Source organism: Cyprinodon tularosa, unplaced genomic scaffold (assembly GCF_016077235.1).
Source record: "Cyprinodon tularosa strain WSP-4 unplaced genomic scaffold, ASM1607723v1 ctg795, whole genome shotgun sequence".
Lineage (NCBI taxonomy): Eukaryota > Metazoa > Chordata > Actinopteri > Cyprinodontiformes > Cyprinodontidae > Cyprinodon > Cyprinodon tularosa.
The window spans coordinates 340,603-360,000 of record NW_024039557.1 but is presented as its reverse complement, the minus strand read 5'-3'; the positions used below and the strand labels follow the sequence as shown (position 1 = coordinate 360,000).

Sequence of the window (19,398 nt, the reverse complement as noted above, 5' to 3'; positions counted from 1 at the left end):
ATTTAAATGAAAACCGATGGTCTTATTTTTATTGTCCTCTCAGCCTGAGTGAGGTTGAATCCTGAAATGATAAAGACACTCATCAAGCCTCTCAGTAGCTTTAATTAGCTATTATTATCTGTCCAAGTTTAAAGGTTAAAATACTCTGCGTTAAAAGGGAAATTTACTGCATCTCTTTTCATTGCCAGAAGATAAACCACAGCATGATTAAACCTCCACCGTGTTTGACAATAGAGAAGCTGTTTCTATCCTTTTAACATCCTTGGGTGAAAGAGGAAGAGGAACGTCTCAGACTTCTTGAAGCTTCCTTTTCTGATTGCAAAGCAAAATGATGCCCGTTTGAAAATAGTTCTGCTTAAATATTTCTTTCTCAATTTAGCATTGACAGCAGCGCATCCAGGCATCAAGCATCAGAGCATCCCAGCTTTTGACGCTGGAGTTCAGTAAATCAAAGTCTTGCTGCTGAACAACGGAGAGTCAACCAATCAGAAGAGCTGATCATGGAGTTCTTGAGGGAAACAGACTTTACCTGCAAGCTGTCATCGCTGCAACAGACATTCTGCAGATGAAAAATAAATAAACATTAAGGAGTTAAACTTCAAAGGTTAAAATGAAGCAGGAAGAATGGATGGAACAGAGAGCAGCTCTGATCATTATTGCTGCACTAAAATATTTTTTAATGAACTATAGAGAAACTGTTTATAAAGAGCTAAATGAACTAGAAATGAAAACCTGCCGATTTGACTTTATGACGGAGTATTAGGGCCAGGCAAGAGATCTTTTTTTTTTATTTCTAGAAGAAAGTTTTAATATTATGAGAATAAAGTTATAAAATTACAAGAATAAAGTCGTAACAATACGAGAATAAAGTCTTAACAATATAAGAATAAAGTCGTAAAATTATAAGAATAAAGTCGTAACAATATGAGAATAAAGTCGTAAAATTATGAGAAATAAGTTGTAACATTACGAGAATAAAGTTGTAAAATTATAAGAATAAAGTCGTAAAATTAGGAGAATAAAGTCATAACAATACAAGAATAAAGTCAGATAGTAATGAGAATAACGTCATAATATTACGAGAATAAAGTTGTAAAATTATAAGAATAAAGTTGTAACAATACAAGAATAAAGTCGGATAGTTATGAGAATAAAGTCGTAAAATTATGAGAAATAAGTCGTAACATTACGAGAATAAAGTTGTAAAATTATAAGAATAAAGTCGTAACAATACGAGAATAAAGTCGTAACAATATAAGAATAAAGTCGTAAAATTAGGAGAATAAAGTCGTAACAATACAAGAATAAAGTCAGATAGTTATGAGAATAAAGTCGTAAAATTATGAGAAATAAGTCGTAACATTACGAGAATAAAGTTGTAAAATTATAAGAATAAAGTAGTAACAATACGAGAATAAAGTCTTAACAATATAAAAATAAAGTCGTAAAATTATGAGAAATAAGTTGTAACATTACGAGAATAAAGTTGTAAAATTATAAGAATAAAGTCGTAACAATACGAGAATAAAGTCTTAACAATATAAGAATAAAGTCGTAAAATTATGAGAAATAAGTCGTAACATTACGAGAATAAATTTGTAAAATTCTAAGAATAAAGTCGCAACAATACGAGAATAAAGTCTTAACAATATAAGAATAAAGTCGTAAAATTATGAGAATAAAATCGTAACAATACAAGAATAAAGTCAGATAGTTATGAGAATAATGTCGTAAAATTATGAGAAATAAGTCGTAACATTACGAGAATAAAGTCGTAACACATTATTGTTTTTTAGGTTTGTGACACAATATCGGACTATGCATTACACAGATTTATCTTCACAAAACCTCAGAAGGGCAAGATTTATGTCCAAAAAAAGATTTATGTTTTTATAATGATTTATGTCTCTTTGCAGGTGATGAAGCAGACTGAAGACGTTTTATCTTTCTTTCATCTTCTCTCCTTTTTTCCCCGTTTGTCCTTTCCTGTTCTACTTACATTGCAGTGTCCATATAATCTGTAATACTCCCTGCATGAGTTATAATAAAGTTATTTATATGCATAAATCTAGCGGAACATTATGGTGATAACCGCACTCACTGCAAAAAAATCGAAATCTAAATAACTAATTTCTTTCTTAAAATAAGTGCATTTTTCTTGAATTTAGGTGGCAAGTGAGACACTTTGCCAATAGAACAAGACAATTTACATTTAAAATAAGAAAAACACAATTACATTGTCTTATTTCAAGTGCATATTATCTACGTATCTTATTTTAATACCAAAACTACTCATTCTATTGGCAAATAATCGTATTTACCTGCTCAAATTGAGGGGAAATACGCTTAATTTAAGAAATGTTTACTTATTTCTAGATAATTTTTGCAGTGCTGCTCCACTTTTAAGAGCAAAATCTGTTGGGCTCTTTTTGGCTTTAAGACAATTATTCTTTTTGCCACAAAATGTTTTTAGTTTTTGGCATTCATATAAATAAATATACTGATATACTAACTTAGTATACCTTTGATTCATTTTTGGTATATGTCTATTTTAAATTTATAGCCCCCCCATGGAGAAAACTTCACCAGCCGCTACTGATTGTGATGAAAAATGGATGGATGGTCTGATGTTGGCTTATGGGTTTTTAAGTTTCTGTTGTTTTTCTTTTGAGCATTCAGTCTTACTTTCCTTCTTGTTTTCTAGTGTTTAGTTTTCTTTTCTCCATGTTTTATAGTCCTAGTTATTTGATTATCATTTTGTTGTTATTTCCAGGTTTCTATTTGTTGCTCTCTGCTGCCCTCTTGTGTTCTCCTTATTCCCTAGCTCTTTCCCTCTCTTGTTCTGTGCCCACCTGCTCCCAGTTTCCTCATTAGCCCCATTAGTCTCTATGATTTCTGGTACGTTTAGACTAGTTTTCATGTTTTTTTATTATTTTTTGATTTTTGGATTCCTCTTGTTTGGAATTTGTTTTGTTTTTGAATTTTTGGATACCCTGCCTCTGCTTTCTGTTAAGTCATTATTAAATCCACAAAAGATTCACCTCTGCCTCACTGCCTCTGCTTTTGGGTCAACTAACCATAGTCAAATCGTGACAAGGGTTAATGACGATGCATTCAGCTGGTTTATCTAGATCAAAAATGTTGAATTATTCTGACTGTATCTGTAAAGTGCCTTAAGATGAAAGCTGTTAAGAATTAAAAATAAACTGAAATTCATTTCAATATCAGAAGGACTAAGTTTCTTAAATATATATTTTCCTTTTGCAAACAGACCAAGCAGACCAACTTCAACATATTTGCAAAAAAAAACGAGGCATCAGATCTTCTGCAGGCCTTTATTTCTTTCAAAAGGTCAGAAGTTTTTAAATTGATGGGCTCAAGCAAAGGTCTCAGGGTTCAGGGTGACGTTCTGAACAACATCTCAGATCTCCACCTACATGGGGAAGACCAGGAAGCCTGTGAAGGTGCTGAGGCGTCCCTGGTCTGCGATAGTCTGTCCCTTCCAGAGCTGGACATACAGCTGGTCGCCCTGCTCCAGGGCCAGTGTCATGCCATTGGAGGCGCTGGTGTGGAGTCCTGATTTCTGATAGATTGCAAACATGAGTTCTCTATTTTTCTTCAGTCCGGCGTTAAGTTGGCCGTTGTTACCGACTACCCCAGAGACCTGGATGTAGTAGAGTCCTTTAACAGGGGCGGTGAAGATTCCTGCAGGGATTAAACAGAAAAAGAGGAGGATCAGGATCAGTGGGTTCATCCATCCATCCATCCATCCATCCATCCATCCATCCATCCATCCATCCATCCATCCATCCATCCATCCATCCATCCATCCATCCATCCATCCATCATCCACCATTATGCTGCTATAGGCTTAGACTGCTGGAGGACGTAGGGACCCCTTCTTCATCATTCTGCTTCTTTCTATCTCTATTCTCCCACTCTGCAGAATCTTTTAGTTCAATCTCTAACGTTCTGCTCTCTCTGCTTTTTCTCATAGTAGCTTCATCTGGTCTGTTCCTGTTTGACTGTGACTCCATCCTGGAGAGAAATATCAGCTGTGCTGCTGCCATCAACACCTTTGTTTCTAGATGTTGGAGCTTGGCCTGTTTTCCAGTGTAGTCCTGTTTCTCTGACTGTGACTAACTGGATGTGCTCTCTTCATCCTCTGACATGGGAGCTGGCTCGGAGCTCGTCTGCCTGGCTGTGTGTTTCCTGGACGGGGCCGCCTGTGGAGCTGGTTGACAGTTGCCTTTTGTATCTATGCTTCATTTTCTATGTCTGCTTCTGTCTCCTTGAACCCCAGTGGGCCTCAGCAGATGGCCGCTCACACTGAGCCTGGTTCTGCTGGAGGTTTCTTCCTGTTCAAAGGGAGTGTTTCCTCTCCACTGTCACTACAAGCATGCTTAGTGTGAGGGATTGCTGAAGAGTCAATGAGACTTAGTTTTGTTTCATTTAAGCTCATTTTCATTATGCCTTTTGGTATTTTAAAAAAGTAAAAAAAAAAAAAACTAAACTTGAAACTAATTAGTTTCATCCAGACAATTCATTTCTTTGTGTTTGGACTCGGTGCTGCCCCAACTTGTTGTTCACTAAATACCAAAATAAATTGATTTTCAAAATGATACAAAGTTAAATTTGACTTGGTTAACATTAGGTATAAAAAAAATGAAGTCTATGGAAGTTATCATCCAGAATTATGGAGAAATGTTCCTTTAATAGGGTACAGCAGTAAAGCTTTTTTCCTGCATTACTTACTTTTAATTTATACTTTAAGTAGTTTTAAAAAATTGTACTTTTACACTTTTACTGGAGTAAAAAGCTGAAGTTGATCCTCTAACTTCTACTAAAGTGTTTTTAAATAGCAGAACTTATAGTGGAGTAATAAACATTATTACTTTTGAAACCTCTGATTGAATATTATTAGAAAGTGAAGTGGAAGGAAAAAATGTAAAATAATAAAAATTGTTTTAGAGGATATTTATTTATATAACTAGGTTCTTGCTCTACAAAATGTTACTGGTATTGGCTTTAAGCACAGCTGTGCTTGACTGGGCTACAACATGACCTGACCTGAACCTTTAGGATACTTAGAACATCAATGAAAAGTTAACTGGAAAGACAGCATGATAGAAAAAGGTGAACAAGCATCAGGGGTGAGAAAAGGCAAGTAAAAAGCTTAAGTTGAACCTCTAACTTCTGTAAAAGTGTTTTTAAGCCAGGGGCGGATTTACAGTAGGAAATTTGGGGCCCTATGCAATGACAGTCGGGGCCCCTCTGAATGGAGAAGACAACACATAAACAGCCCCATTCTCCAGATAGATAAATGTTAATAGAATAGACATCCATTATCTGTTCTAGGTTGTGTCCCTCTCTTCTTGTCCCTTTTCTTCTTGTTTTCCTCTCTATGTTTTGTACTCAGCTGACTTTTCATGCTGTCTCTAAAGGAATGAAAGACTTCTTTTCACTGTAGACAAGCCATGATCTGCTTCTCTGTTCTCCATTTTTCATTTGGATGAAATAATAGCTGCATGAATCATGACAGCAGACAAGATAGAGGAGAGCAGGAGGCGGGGTTACCAATCTACTCGCTCTGGAGAGCAGAGTTCGCTGCTTTTAGATGTTGTCTCCAAAGTCTCCAGTAGCAGAAAAAAGTCTCTAGATTTGGCGCTAGGAGCTTTTTAGAAATCAAAGTGCTAGAGGGGTCTGAAAAGTGGCTAAATATAGCGACTAAAGCGCTAAGTTGGCAACACTGCTCTTTGCATGGTTTGTTTTCAAATGGTTTGCTGCTGTCTGTTTGGACCTTTCTGAACATGTGCAGCAAATGGACTGATCCAATATGGAGGACACTGAAGGGGGGGCTGAGACACACTTAATATTATCAGCGTTCTCATGGCATTTTAGCAAAAGTATTTTTTATGAAAAACATAATTAATGTGCACAAATAAGGAATAGTTGTATTAATCATACATGGAAACAGAGTTTTATGGGGCCCCCAGGAACTTGGAGCCCTAGTATTGCCTAATGGGAAGCCCCCCTGTTTTAAACTATAGGATTTATACTTCTACTTGAGTAATAAACATTAATAACTTGGACACCTCTAATCCCTGTTAACGTGCCGCTGGCTCATACCTGTCTGTGGGTCGTATCCTTTGCCGATGTTTGTGACGACCTTCTTGAACTCCAGAGTTCTATCAGCTGTAGATTCGTTCATGCTGGTCCAGGTGTCGGTGTCGAACAGCGCAGCGGCAAACGCCACTCGAGATTTAACTGCAGGAAGTCAGCAGGTTTTATCAGATAAACTCTGCAGCAACATTCACCTGTGAGTCGAACAGAACCAGATCAAGAACCAGGAAGACCAACCCCACACGTCGTTGTCGCTCTCCAGTTTCTGGACCCTCTCAGGCAGCCCGTCCTGTTGAGCGCTGACCAGACCACACAGCAGAACCGCCACCAGGAACAGACTGGACCTCATCTTCTCTGTAGGACTTGGAGACCTGATCTGATGCAGACTCTGTGCTGAAGCTCTGAAACCTTCAAGCATTTATTCACATCCTGATCTGAGCTTTGGGTTTCTGGGTGCAAAGATCTTGTGTAAACAAGTGAAACATGATGCAACTTATTGATCCTTACCGGCAATATGATCGAAGTTGGTTAATGTTGCATTTATAGATTTTTGTCACATTTAGTAAACAACCCTAACTTGATATCAGTAAACAGAAACTATAAAAAAGGAAAAACTGCGGAATAGAATTTAAAGTTTAACAGAAATGTAGATAAAAAAAAAGAATAAATAAATAATAAATGATTGATGCTAAAACTGTTTTTTTCTCCTCAGCCTAAAGAGCAGAGATTGAACCAACCTGGATGTTTTACGACTTTCCTTTATTGTTTAAAAGCATAACTTTTTATTTTAATAACAGTGAATTTAAATTCATTATAATGTAAAACCTTAAGTTTGACTAAAGATTTTCATCGGGGGAAAAATACAGTATTCAGCCCCCTTTGAACTTTTCAACCTTTTGCCAAATTCCAGGCTTCAAATATAAAGATATAAAATATTATTAATTTGTGAAGAATCAACAAGTTGGATATTTAAAACTTTTTTTAACAAATAAAAACCTAAAAAATTGGGTGAACAAAATTATTCAGCCGCCTTGAGTTAAACTTTGTAGCGCCATTTTTTTTCCAGTGATTACCGCTGTAATGCTTTATGCAGTAGCGGCTGGCCAGAGATGGCAAAAGTACTCACTTTCCGTACTTGAGTAAAAGTACAGATACTTGTGTTAAAAAATACTCTGGTAAAAGTGGAAGTACTGATTAAACTTCTTTACTCAAGTAAAAGTAACAAAGTACAGGCTTGTAAATTTACTTAAAGTATAAAAGTAAAAGTAGAAACCACTTTTTTCATGCCGTTGCCTACATTTTAAATGGATGTCTGCCAATAGGACTAGATCTCCGTTGTGTTCATTTTCAATCATCTCGTCGTCCATGCTACTATGCTAACGCCACCGCCACCAAGCTGCATTGATTTGCCGCCAATGAATACCGCCGAATCTGTCGATTCATCTTGTAGTGGTGCGTCAAATGCAACGTAGATTCCCATCCAATTAGATTGAATTTGGTATTTGTGAGATAACGGCTCGCCAGCTCCCGTCTCACGTCAGAGGAGGTGTAAGCAGATGACTTGCAAAAAGGTGGTAAGAACCAGCTGACAACAAAATGCGAGTTCAAAAGCGTGTAGCGGTTTATTTACTGGTGCAACGGTGAAGACAAAACCAGCCATTGCAGGCAATACAAAACACTGACAGCCTCACAGCAAGCTGACTTTAAATATAGTCTCACTAAGCAGACCTTCAAAAGCAGACCTTCAAAAGCAGTTTCTCCAACCAGTCTCTCCAAGCAGCCCTGCTAAGCCATTGTGAGTGTGCCCCTTAAATAGACCCACCAATAATCAGCCAATTGGGACAGCCCAATTAAACAGAAAGACAAATCCCCAATAAAGCACAGTTAACATTGTAGAAAAATAAAAACAGACAATAGCATCATTCATACAAAAACATACATATTTATGAAATAATTTAACCATACTAGCATTACCATTTCACCTACTTATTACCATGCAAACAATTATTACAGACATTGAAATCCCACTTAATACCTCTGCACCCTCTTTTCCAATGCCCTGGGACAATAGATAAGAGACTGGCTCCGATGCGGTACGTGTTTCCACACGGACCAGTATGCTGACGGACTAAGGGAAGATTTGACTGGGAAGTTTTATTGCCGACTACGGAATGTATATTAAAGCTGTCGCAGTGGGTACCTTCAGAGTTTGCTACGCTGGTGAGTAAGTAAAGTGTTGAATGAAAGGTGACGTTGTAATTTCGGAACTAGTGAGAATTACCGGGTGAATTGTTTGGAACTGCCGCCGCCATGACGGCCGGTCTGTGGTGCATGCTGGGAAATGTAGTGAAGGATGTGACGCTGTGTGTGATAGACGGCTACACTTTGGGAACAGAGGGGAAAAACGGCTCCATTTTCACAGTATTGATGACGTGAAAAATAATAACAGTAACTCCATTGAAATGATTCAAAACTAAAGTAACGAGCCAATTTTTTAAAATGTAAGGAGTAGAAAGTACAGATATTTGTGTAAAAATGTAAGGAGTAGAAGTAAAAAGTCGCCATAAAAATAAGTAGTAAAGTAAAGTAAAAATATCAGAAAAATCTACTTGAGTACAGTAACGAAGTATTTGTACTTCGTTACTTCCCATCTCTGCGGCTGGCCAATAGAGGGCGCCACCCCACCCACCCAATGACCGTGTAAAAGAATATATATATATATATATATATATTATAATTTAGTTTAAATTACAATTTTAAATATTTGAAAATCTATTATTATATATGTATTTTAGATGTGCAAGATAAATATTTAATCTTTAATTACTAGTAACGCGTTATTTCTTTTTTCGTCGGATTGGTGACGTGTTTTTCTCTCTAGGGCACAAAAATCTTTGCCCTTTGACCCGTTAAAAGTTGAACATGTGCAGCAGCTCCTCTGCAATACAGACGGATAGCAGAGCTCTGGAATATAATTTTTCAAGATGTTTGTTTGCAAATTGTTCTTAAATAAACACATTCTCAGAAAATAAATCGTTTTCATATATATTTTAAGAAATATAAAGCTGACTAATTGCTTCTCCTTTGTTAAACTGCTACATTATTTTTTTTAGGTTTGTGACACAATATTCGACCTTGTAAAACATAGATTTTAAAGATTTATGTACAAAATAAACCTGTATATGAAATTATGCTTTTTTTTTTATTAAGTGATTTTATAACTTTCTTGGAATTTATAAAAATATACTGGTGTGATAACTTGGTATATGTTTGATTAGTTTGTTGTATATGTCTATTTTTATGTTGATGAAGATTCTCAGTCAAATTCCACTGTCTCCAAGATTTGAAGACGTTTCACCTCTCCGGGAAGCTTTCTTTGATTTGAGAAATGACTATTTTATAATTTTTTAATTGAGGAGAAAACTCAAACAGCCGCCACTGAGTTTATGTCTTATTTTTATTTTTTTTTCTTCCTGCAACCAGAAGGAGCTCAGTGAGGTTGGATGGAGAGCATTTTTTGAACAGCATTTTTCAGTTGCTTCCACAGATTGTCCTTTACACTGCAAAAAAATTGAATTTTAAATAAGTAATTTCTTCTTAAAATAAGTGCATTTTTTCTTGAATTAAGGATTTAAGTGAGACACCAATGGAACAAGACAATTTACGCTTAAAAAAAGAAAAAACAATCGCATTGTCTTATTTCAAGTGCATTTTATCTAGATACCTTATTTTAAGAGTAAAAATACTCATTCCATTGGCAAATCATCTTATTTACCTGCTCAAATTAAGGTTAAATACCCTTAATTTAAGACGTTTTTACTCATTTTGAGATCATCTTTGCAGTGTACTTCAGGTCTGGGCTTTGACTAGGCCATTAGAACACCTGGACATGCTCACCTGTGAACCATCCCATATGTTTTCATTTTTATATCATTGTCTTGTTGGTAGATAAATCTCAGTCTCAGGTCTTCTGTATTTGGCTCCTTCCATCTTCCCATCTAACCTCAGCAGATGGCCGCTCACACTGAGCCTGGTTCTGCTGGAGGTTTCTTCCTGTTCAAAGGGAGTTTTTCCTCTCCACTGTCGCTACAAGCATGCTTAGTGTGAGGGATTGCTGAAGATTCAATGAGTCGATGCAATCAGCTGGTTTTCCTTAGATAGAAAACTTTGCATCAATCTGACTGGATGGTCTGGTGAACTGACACGATGTGAATCGATGCTATAGAAATAAACTGAATTAAAATGATCACAATTATACTGGAGACAGAAGTCAGACTAGAGGGGACAGAGCAGACTAGACTTTTAGAGGAAACTAAGATCATTCAGAGTTTTTGAACAAGATGCTGGAAGCCCTGAGTCTGTTTATATAGACCACAGCTTTGTTTGGGAAGTTTGCAGATTTGTGCTGAAGTAAGCGTTATAAATGAGACCCCTGATGCCCAAATGAGTGAATCAGCTGCAGGCTGATTTGTTTTTGGATAAATATGTAATTTTCCAGATCAAACTGCATCAAATGGTTCGATCCAAAGAGGAACTCACATGTGCACCAATCTAAGTAACCCTGAGTGACCTAAATTCATGCAGGAAAACTAGACTACCATTGAACTTTATTCCAAAAATGAAAGCAGCATCTGGGTGTTTATCCGCTGTTCAAATTACTGGAACAAACTTGGCATGACTCGACTTCTTTTAAACCTTTAGTCATTCGTCAAACTGATAAAATAAAATTTCATAACCTTTATCATCTCATTGCAAGCCTGAACTGGAAAGGCCCAAAGGCAGAGATCCGATGTCGACACACTGTTATTCTTTTAGACTTTATGCAAATAACCTCATGATCCGACCTACAGAGGTCCAAGGTTGACTCTTGAGCAACCTCACTAATGATTTCCATTCCTCTGTCTTCCAAGGCTCAGAAACAGGATTCCAATCCTCTTGGTAAAAGAGTCTCCTGCATTGCAGAAGCGGTTTTAGTTTGTCCGTCTGGCTTTTTCCGTTTGGTTTTGTTTCGTCTTGTTTCTATATGACTGGATTAGCGACGCAGAATCAAACATACTAGATACATAAGAGCAGCAAGCAGCTACATCTCCTCCATTTCTTCATTATCAGTAATACTGGGAACTCAGAGAGAACATAGATGCCAAATGAAACACAAAACCCTCAATATTCAGTCAGTTTTTAACTCATCATTTTACATTTTTATGCCTCACTGGAACAATTTGATGAAATGTAGTAAAATCGTCTATTTGTGCTGCTTAGATGTCATCCCAGCTCAGTTCTGCAACGGAAGAGGATTTGGGGCCCCCCAAAAAAAAAAAAGTTTACTAATTTTTTTAATTTTATTTCAGTTTAGTATTGGAAAAAAGTCAGAATTCTGACTTTAATCTCAGAATTCTGACTTTTTCTCAGAATTCCAACTTTAATCTCAGAATTCTGACCTTAATCTCAGAATTCCAACTTTTTTCGCAGAATTCTGACTTTTTTTCCCCAGAATTCCAACTTTAATCTCAGAATTCTGACTTTAATCTCAGAATTCTGACCTTAATCTCAGAATTCCAACTTTTTTTCCCAGAATTCTGACTTTAATCTCAGAATTCCAACTTTTTTCCCAGAATTCTGACTTTATTCTCAGATTTCTAACTTTAATCTCAGAATTCTGACTTTAATCTCAGAATTCTGACTTTTTTTCCCAGAATTCTGACTTTAATCTCAGAATTCTGACTTTTTCCCCAGAATTCTGACTTTTTCTCAGAATTCCAACTTTTTTCCAAGAATTCTGACTTTTTTCCCCAGAATTCCAACTTTAATCTCAGAATTCTGACTTTAATCTCAGAATTCTGACCTTAATCTCAGAATTCTGACTTTAATCTCAGAATTCTGACCTTAATCTCAGAATTCTGACTTTTTTCCCAGAATTCTGACTTTTTCCCCCCAGAATTCTAACTTTAATCTCAGAATTCTGACTTTTTTACCAGAATTCTGACTTTAATCTCAGAATTCTGACTTTAATCTCAGAATTCTGACTTTAATCTCAGAATTCTGACCTTAATCTCAGAATTCTGACTTTTTTCCCAGAATCCTGACTTTAATCTCAGAATTCTGACTTTTTCCCCAGAATTCTGACTTTAATCTCAGAATTCTAACTTTAATCTCAGAATTCTGACTTTAAGCTCAGAATTCTGACTTTAATCTCAGAATTCTGACTTTAATCTCAGAATTCTGACCTTAATCTCAGAATTCTGACTTTAATCTCAGAATTCTGACTTTTTTCCCAGAATTCTGACTTTAATCTCAGAATTCTGACTTTTATCCCAGAATTCTAACTTTAATCTCAGAATTCTGACTTTAATCTCAGAATTCTGACTTTTTCTCAGAATTCTGACTTTAATCTCAGAATTCTGACTTTTTTCCCAGAATTCTGACGGCTAACAAACATGTTAGCATCGAGCCATAGCCATGTCTGTTTTAGAGACTAGCTCTCTTGTTTTAATGATCTTCTGCTCCTCCATTAATGAGGGGACCCCTCAGGGACGTAAATAATTTCTGAGAAAAAAGTCAGAATTTTAAGATTGAAGTCCGAATTCTGAGAAAAAAGTCAGAATTCTGAGAAAAAAGTCACAATTCGGACTTTTTTCCCATGTTAAACTGAAATAAAATTTAAAAATCAGTTAACTTTTTAATTTTTTCAGTGGCCCTAATCCTCTTCAGTATTTCCACTGTGGAGCTGTGCTGCTCAAAAAGAGAAAAAACGTTTTAATCTACATGGTTTTACCCACCAACACTAAAGGCTGCAGCAATTAAAATATGAGTAAATTGAAATTTCTTGAAATTTTATTTTACACCGACTTTAAAAAAGTAAGCAATTTGAAATAGAATAAAATGATAAACCATTCCAAAATTGAAATTATTTTAACTGATTTCACCGACAGATTGTTTTAATTACCTGTTTAAATGAGTGGAAAACAGGTTGTTTTTCTTTTATTTTTCCTTTTCTTTCACTGTCATACGTGTATGTACTAATAATTTTATTTGTAACGCACTTTACATTTGAATTCAAATCTCAAAGTGCTACAGTTCAAAAAGGGAAAATTAAAACAAAGGTTAAAAGACCATAACATTAAAAACAGAGTAAAAGGCAATCATTAAAAGCAATACATTTGCAGGCATAAGTAGCCTATAAAAAAAAAAATCTAAAAATCAGCAATTGTAAGCATTTCTAAAAAGGAAAGTTTTCAATCCTTTACTGTATATAAGGTATATATTCTAATGCACCTTTTTCTTCCTTTGGCTCATTCTTCTTTGTTTATTTGAGCCGATGTAAAGAGTAAATTTCTCTACCGTCAGATCAATTCATTTTGGGACAGTTTTACTTATTTAGATCAATGAATGAATCAGTAAAATCGTTCTTTTTGCGCCAACAAACTCTTATTTTTATTAGCGTGAATTTAATGGGTCAGATAATTCCTCTTCAAATTTTACAGAGTTTCAAACACATTATTACAATTTATATGAAACTGTACAGTACAAAAAACAAATAATAAATTAAAGCATCCGGGCTTAAAAAAAAGTCTCTAACTGGAAGAGAAACTTCTTTAAAAAAAACAAAATACACATTATAAAGTTGGAAAAGAAATTCATGCAGCAACTTTAAAAAGAGCCTGAGGTTTAGATGCATACTGATGTGAAAAAAAAGGCCAAAATAAACAACCAAATAAACGTTTTGTACTCTGAGGGATTACAGATCCAGTTCCCTGCAGACGTACGGTTGGTTTGTTATATTTAACAGCATCAAGGCTGAATGTCTTTACTCAACATTTCCACGTGGTAAAAACCAAACGCTGCCCGACAACCTGCCTTCTGCAGAGGTAAAACACAACATGTGTCAGAGGAGAAGAACAGAGGTAACAGAGCAGCACGTTGTCCAGAACCGGACCTCCGGGTCACAGCAAGCAATAACTAATAGTATTTACATCATGGCCGCCCCGTCCTGAAGCTTTCAGATGCATCCTGCTCCAAACGGCTGAACTAGATTCACCCAGCTCTGCAGAGTCCCGGTCTGTTGGTTTGATTCAGGTGGTTGGAGGGATCCATCTGGAAGAAGATCTAAGGGACTGGACTCTGGGAGCCCTGCTTTACAATATTTATCAGAAAGGCTTTTCAGGCTTTAATGTCTGACAGTTTCTGGAGGATCTGAAACAAAGGCTCATCGTGGATCCTCACATCTGAGACGTTCCCAGTTGACATGATCTCCACGGTCTGCAGCCAAAGGGGGGACTTAGGTCCATACGAGTCTTTGGATTCATGCTCTCACTACAGGAAGGCCGTTTCTCAATTCACAAGAATGCGAGTACGGACTTGAGTCCTCGCCAAGTATGTTCTTCAGAAAAACACAGGACAGTGTGGACTCAGGGAGCACGCAGCATAAATATTGGTCGATTGGAACAGAAGCGTACTGATGACATCACCACACGCTCTGCTCGTCTGGAGCTGCATTTCATCTCATTATTAAGTCTCTAGATTATAGTAAATTATGACTTTTTTGATTTAGTAGGGGAATAATAATGAAGACAGTCAGATGAACACAAATACAAATTAATATTTTGCAAAATAAAACAAAAGAATTGCCATGACAGGCAGCGGTACTTCACACACGGCTATGCAGGGAGAGGGCTGCTGCAACGGGCTAACATTAGCCCTGGCTGCTGCAGACGGGCTAACATTAGCCCTGGCTGCTGCAGATGGGCTAACATTAGCCCTGGTTGCTGCAGACGGGCTAACATTAGCCCTGGCTGCTGCAGATGGGCTAACATTAGCCCTGGTTGCTGCAGACGGGCTAACATTAGCCCTGGCTGCTGCAACGGGCTAACGTTAGCCCTGGCTGCTTCAGACGGGCTAACGTTAGTCCTGGCTGCTGCAGCCGGGCTAACGTTAGCCCTGGCTTCTGCAGATGGGCTAACGTTAGCCCTGGCTGCTGCAGATGGGCTAACGTTAGCCCTGGCTTCTGCAGATGGGCTAACGTTAGCCCTGGTTGCTGCAGACGGGCTAACATTAGCCCTGGTTTGCTGCAGACGGGCTAACGTTAGCCCTGGTTGCTGCAGACGGGCTAACGTTAGCCCTGGTTGCTGCAGACGGGCTAACGTTAGCCCTGGCTGCTGCAGACGGGCTAACATTAGCCCTGGCTGCTGCAGACGGGCTAACATTAGCCCTGGCTGCTGCAGATGGGCTAACATTAGCCCTGGTTGCTGCAGACGGGCTAACATTAGCCCTGGCTGCTGCAGATGGGCTAACATTAGCCCTGGTTGCTGCAGACGGGCTAACATTAGCCCTGGCTGCTGCAACGGGCTAACGTTAGCCCTGGCTTCTGCAGATGGGCTAACGTTAGCCCTGGCTGCTGCAGATGGGCTAACGTTAGCCCTGGCTTCTGCAGATGGGCTAACGTTAGCCCTGGCTGCTGCAGACGGGCTAACGTTAGCCCTGGTTGCTGCAGACGGGCTAACATTAGCCCTGGTTTGCTGCAGACGGGCTAACGTTAGCCCTGGTTGCTGCAGACGGGCTAACGTTAGCCCTGGTTGCTGCAGACGGGCTAACGTTAGCCCTGGTTTGCTGCAGACGGGCTAACGTTAGCCCTGGTTTGCTGCAGACGGGCTAACGTTAGCCCTGGTTTGCTGCAGACGGGCTAACGTTAGCCCTGGTTGCTGCAGACGGGCTAACTTTTGCCCTGGCTGCTGCAGACGGGCTAACGTTAGCCCTGGCTGCTGCAGATGGGCTAACTTTAGCCCTGGTTTGCTGAAGACGGGCTAACGTTAGCCCTGGTTTGCTGCAGATGGGCTAACGTTAGCCCTGGTTTGCTGCAGACGGGCTAACGTTTGCCCTGGTTGCTGCAGACGGGCTAACGTTTGCCCTGGCTGCTGCAGACGGGCTAACGTTAGCCCTGGCTGCTGCAGATGGGCTAACTTTAGCCCTGGTTTGCTGCAGACGGGCTAACGTGAGCCCTGGTTTGCTGCAGACAGGCTAACATTAGCCCTGGCTGCTGCAGACAGGCTAACGTTAGCCCTGATTTGCTGGAGACGGGCAACGTCTTCATTAGCCCTTGCTAATGCAGACAGGCCAATGTTAGCCCTGGCTAATGCAGACGGGCTAACGTTAGCCTAACCTAGGGTTAGCCTCGGAGCTCCGCTGGTTGCCGCCGTCGTCTCAACATCGGATCTTTTTTCTAACTTATGCACTAAATCAGTTAATGGGCCATATAGTGACGCTTAAAGGATAATTTTATCACCTTAAATGATCTAAAAATGTATTTTTATTTAACAACGGCAACAGAAAAGATAACTTTTACCTTTATACTCTAAGCTCTGTAAGGGCTAACCTGAAAGCTGCTGCTGCCGCAGTGCATGCTGGGACAGCTGTCGGACAAGTCTGCTCTGATGCATGCTGGGTAAAGAGGGAGGGGCAAGAACAACATCCAGGGATTTTGTCCGTTCTCGGTCTTCTTGTTCTTTTGAATTGGAACAGGATGATGACGTTTCACGAGTACACGAGAACGCACAAGCACACATAGTGAGAAACGGCCTGAGTCATTCCTGAACAGCCTCCGCCTGACAGAACCAACAACGACACCAGTTTCCTTTCTTTATCATTACAGAAACTCAAATCTGAGCTCAGCTGACATTTTTCTATTTTCTACCTAAACTCTGGTTTTATTTTATAAAAAAGTCAGATATTTTCTACATTATGTTGCATAAAAATATTCCTGCACCATTAACAACCAAATAAATAAATAAAAAAGATAAATAGGGAATCGGTAAATTAAATAATCAAATTGAAATGAATAATAAATAAAAAGGCACTTCCAAAGCTTTCATCCTTCTGCGCTGATCCAGGATCAGCAGAATGTCAGAAGAACCACCATCCGCTCCGTCATTTAGAAGATCTCGTCTCCATGGCGGTGCTGCAGCACCTACACCCTGCGGTGGCCATCCTGCATCGCCGCGGCGGCGCTAGCTGCTGTCGTCGTGGTGATGCTGATGTCGAAGCAGGTCTCCATCATGACACGCGACTTGCAGAGGTTGACGCAGTATTCCAGATCTGCTGTTGCCTGTGCCAGAGCCTCCAGGTACTCCTGCGACTCCCGGTCCAGGTCCTGGTCTAAGTCAACTGTAGGGAGGATGTTTGGGTTGAAAAAAAAAACACAAGAGATATCATTAAATATGAAAACCATGGAAATAAAACGTGATCCTCATCGTGGGTCAACTTCTGCTCCTTAAAAGGGAGGAAATAGTTTATAAAACACTGATTTTAATGCAACAAAGGAAATAAGAAGGAATCTTAAAGAGACAGTGTAACTTATGGAAGCCTGTTTCTGCCACATGAAAGTAAAAAATGCCAAATAGGAAGTCATAATTATGAGATTTAAAGTTTGAAATTTAAATATCTCATAATTTAATGAGAGTTTAAATAATGACTTTGTATCTCAAAATTTGTATTTGGTATTTTTTTTTATTTTCATTTGGCGGAAACAGGCTTCCATAGTAACTAGTTGTTTTATTAGGAAAAACAATAGCATTTCTTTCTTAACTTCAAATTCTGCCAAACTCAAGCAACTAGTGTTTTATAGATACATGGGTGGCGGTGCACCCAGAAGACGCCATGTTGCGTCGCCATCTTTGATTGTGGTAACGGAGAGGGGACAGATTTGTTAGCTTTTTTTTTTACCTGCATAGGAAAAATGTTGATAGTCATTCTGTTTCTGTGAAAACAGATGATCTTCTCAGTCCTTGTTATTCTGAATAACATTCAGATGCTCTTGGATGTAATTTCTTTTTTTTTGTCTTAAGATAACAACCTTGCAAAAAAAGTTGTACACATTTCCATAAGTGGCTAAAATCATGTTAGCATCATGACATTGAACAAGAAAGTCTGGATGTCCTGCAAAAGAAACAATTAGAGCAGAAGTTTCAAAACAGCTCCCTCTGGTGGTCCTTTCAGATAAGATTCACCGCTGACCCTCTGAGAACCATAATCTTTACTCCAGGGTGGCTTATCAATAAGCAGAGCAAGGGCGGAGCTTAATGAGTGATGAATACGTGTGTCACCATTAAAAAGGCGCCTTTCAGCCAAAACCGGAAAGCGAAATGAAAATAAGAACAAAATGACAGAAATCAGAATTCTACTATAAGTGCTTACGAGGTATAAATACTGATCAGAGAATTCCAAAGAAGTTAAAAAACAATCCACTGGACTTTTATTTCCAAGTTTGACGACGTTTCTCTTTCCATCCAAGAAGCTTTTTCAATTCATCATAGTCGTCTGTTACAAAGTGCAGCTTATAGAATTATTTAGCTCCAACACTTGGCTAACTGCATGCAGCGAGGCTAACTGCACACAGGGAGGCTAACTGCACGCAGCGAGGCTAACTGCACACAGCAAGGCTATCTGAACACAGCAAGGCTAACTGCATGCAGAGAGGCTAACTAAACGCAGCAAGGCTAACTAAATGCAGTGAGGCTAACTGCATGCAGTGAGGCTAACTAAACGCAGCGAGACTAACTGCATGCAGCGAGGCTAACTAAACGCAGCGAGGCTAACTGCATGCAGCAAGGCTAACTAAACGCAGCGAGGCTAACTAAATGCAGCGAGGCTAACTGCATGCAGCGAGGTTAACTAAACGCAGCGAGACTAACTGCATGCAGCGAGGCTAATTAAACGCAGCGAGGCTAACTAATCCCAGCGAGGCTAACTAAACCCAGCGAGGCTAACTAAACGCAGCGAGACTAACTGCATGCAGTGAGGCTAACTAAACGCAGCGAGACTAACTGCATGCAGCGAGGCTAACTGCATGCAGCGAGGCTAACTAAACGCAGCGAGGCTAACTGCACGCAGCGAGGCTAACTGCACGCAGCGAGGCTAACTGCATGCAGCGAGGCTAACTGCATGCAGCGAGGCTAAGGCTTTATCCTGCTTTCCCTGCCTCCTTTTTCAAACGTCACGATCTAACCCAGCATGGATAAAGACAGCTATGACTGATTTAAAGCACTTTGCAGAACACTCCAGAATATTTTTTTGTTGTTGTTGGCATTAATATAAATATAATATTGTGATACCTTAGCATACATTTCATTGGTTTTTGGCATAAGTCTATTTTGAAGTTACAGATTGGAGAAAAGTCTACCAGCCGTCACCGAAAAGGATGCTGTGCTAACATTACTAGCATCAAGCAGGAAGAAAACAAAAGGTGGGATTTCCTGAAAGTTAGCCAATCACAAGGAGTCTATTTTC

At 38.8% G+C, this 19,398-nt stretch overlaps 2 protein-coding genes across 2 annotated transcripts in view; both read right to left on the bottom strand.

Annotated features, from left to right (window-relative positions):
* Positions 1–3,321: 3,321 nt before the first annotated feature.
* LOC119773972 (complement C1q subcomponent subunit B-like) lies at positions 3,322–6,541 on the bottom strand. Its single transcript, XM_038271214.1, has 3 exons — positions 6,361–6,541; positions 6,130–6,267; positions 3,322–3,705 (listed from the first exon to the last, which is right to left on the bottom strand). The coding sequence occupies exons 1-3, from the start codon at positions 6,539–6,541 to the stop codon at positions 3,434–3,436; spliced, it is 591 nt and encodes a 196-aa protein (XP_038127142.1). The 3' UTR covers positions 3,322–3,433.
* A 9,876-nt stretch (positions 6,542–16,417) lies between these two features.
* The window catches only part of LOC119773971 (kinesin-like protein KIF26A), a 66,030-nt gene continuing 63,049 nt past the window's right edge, over positions 16,418–19,398 (bottom strand). Inside the window, exon 12 of the mRNA XM_038271213.1 lies at positions 16,418–17,277. Coding sequence (XP_038127141.1) covers positions 17,081–17,277 — 197 coding nt within the window. The 3' untranslated portion in view covers positions 16,418–17,080. The remainder of the gene's footprint in view (positions 17,278–19,398) is intronic.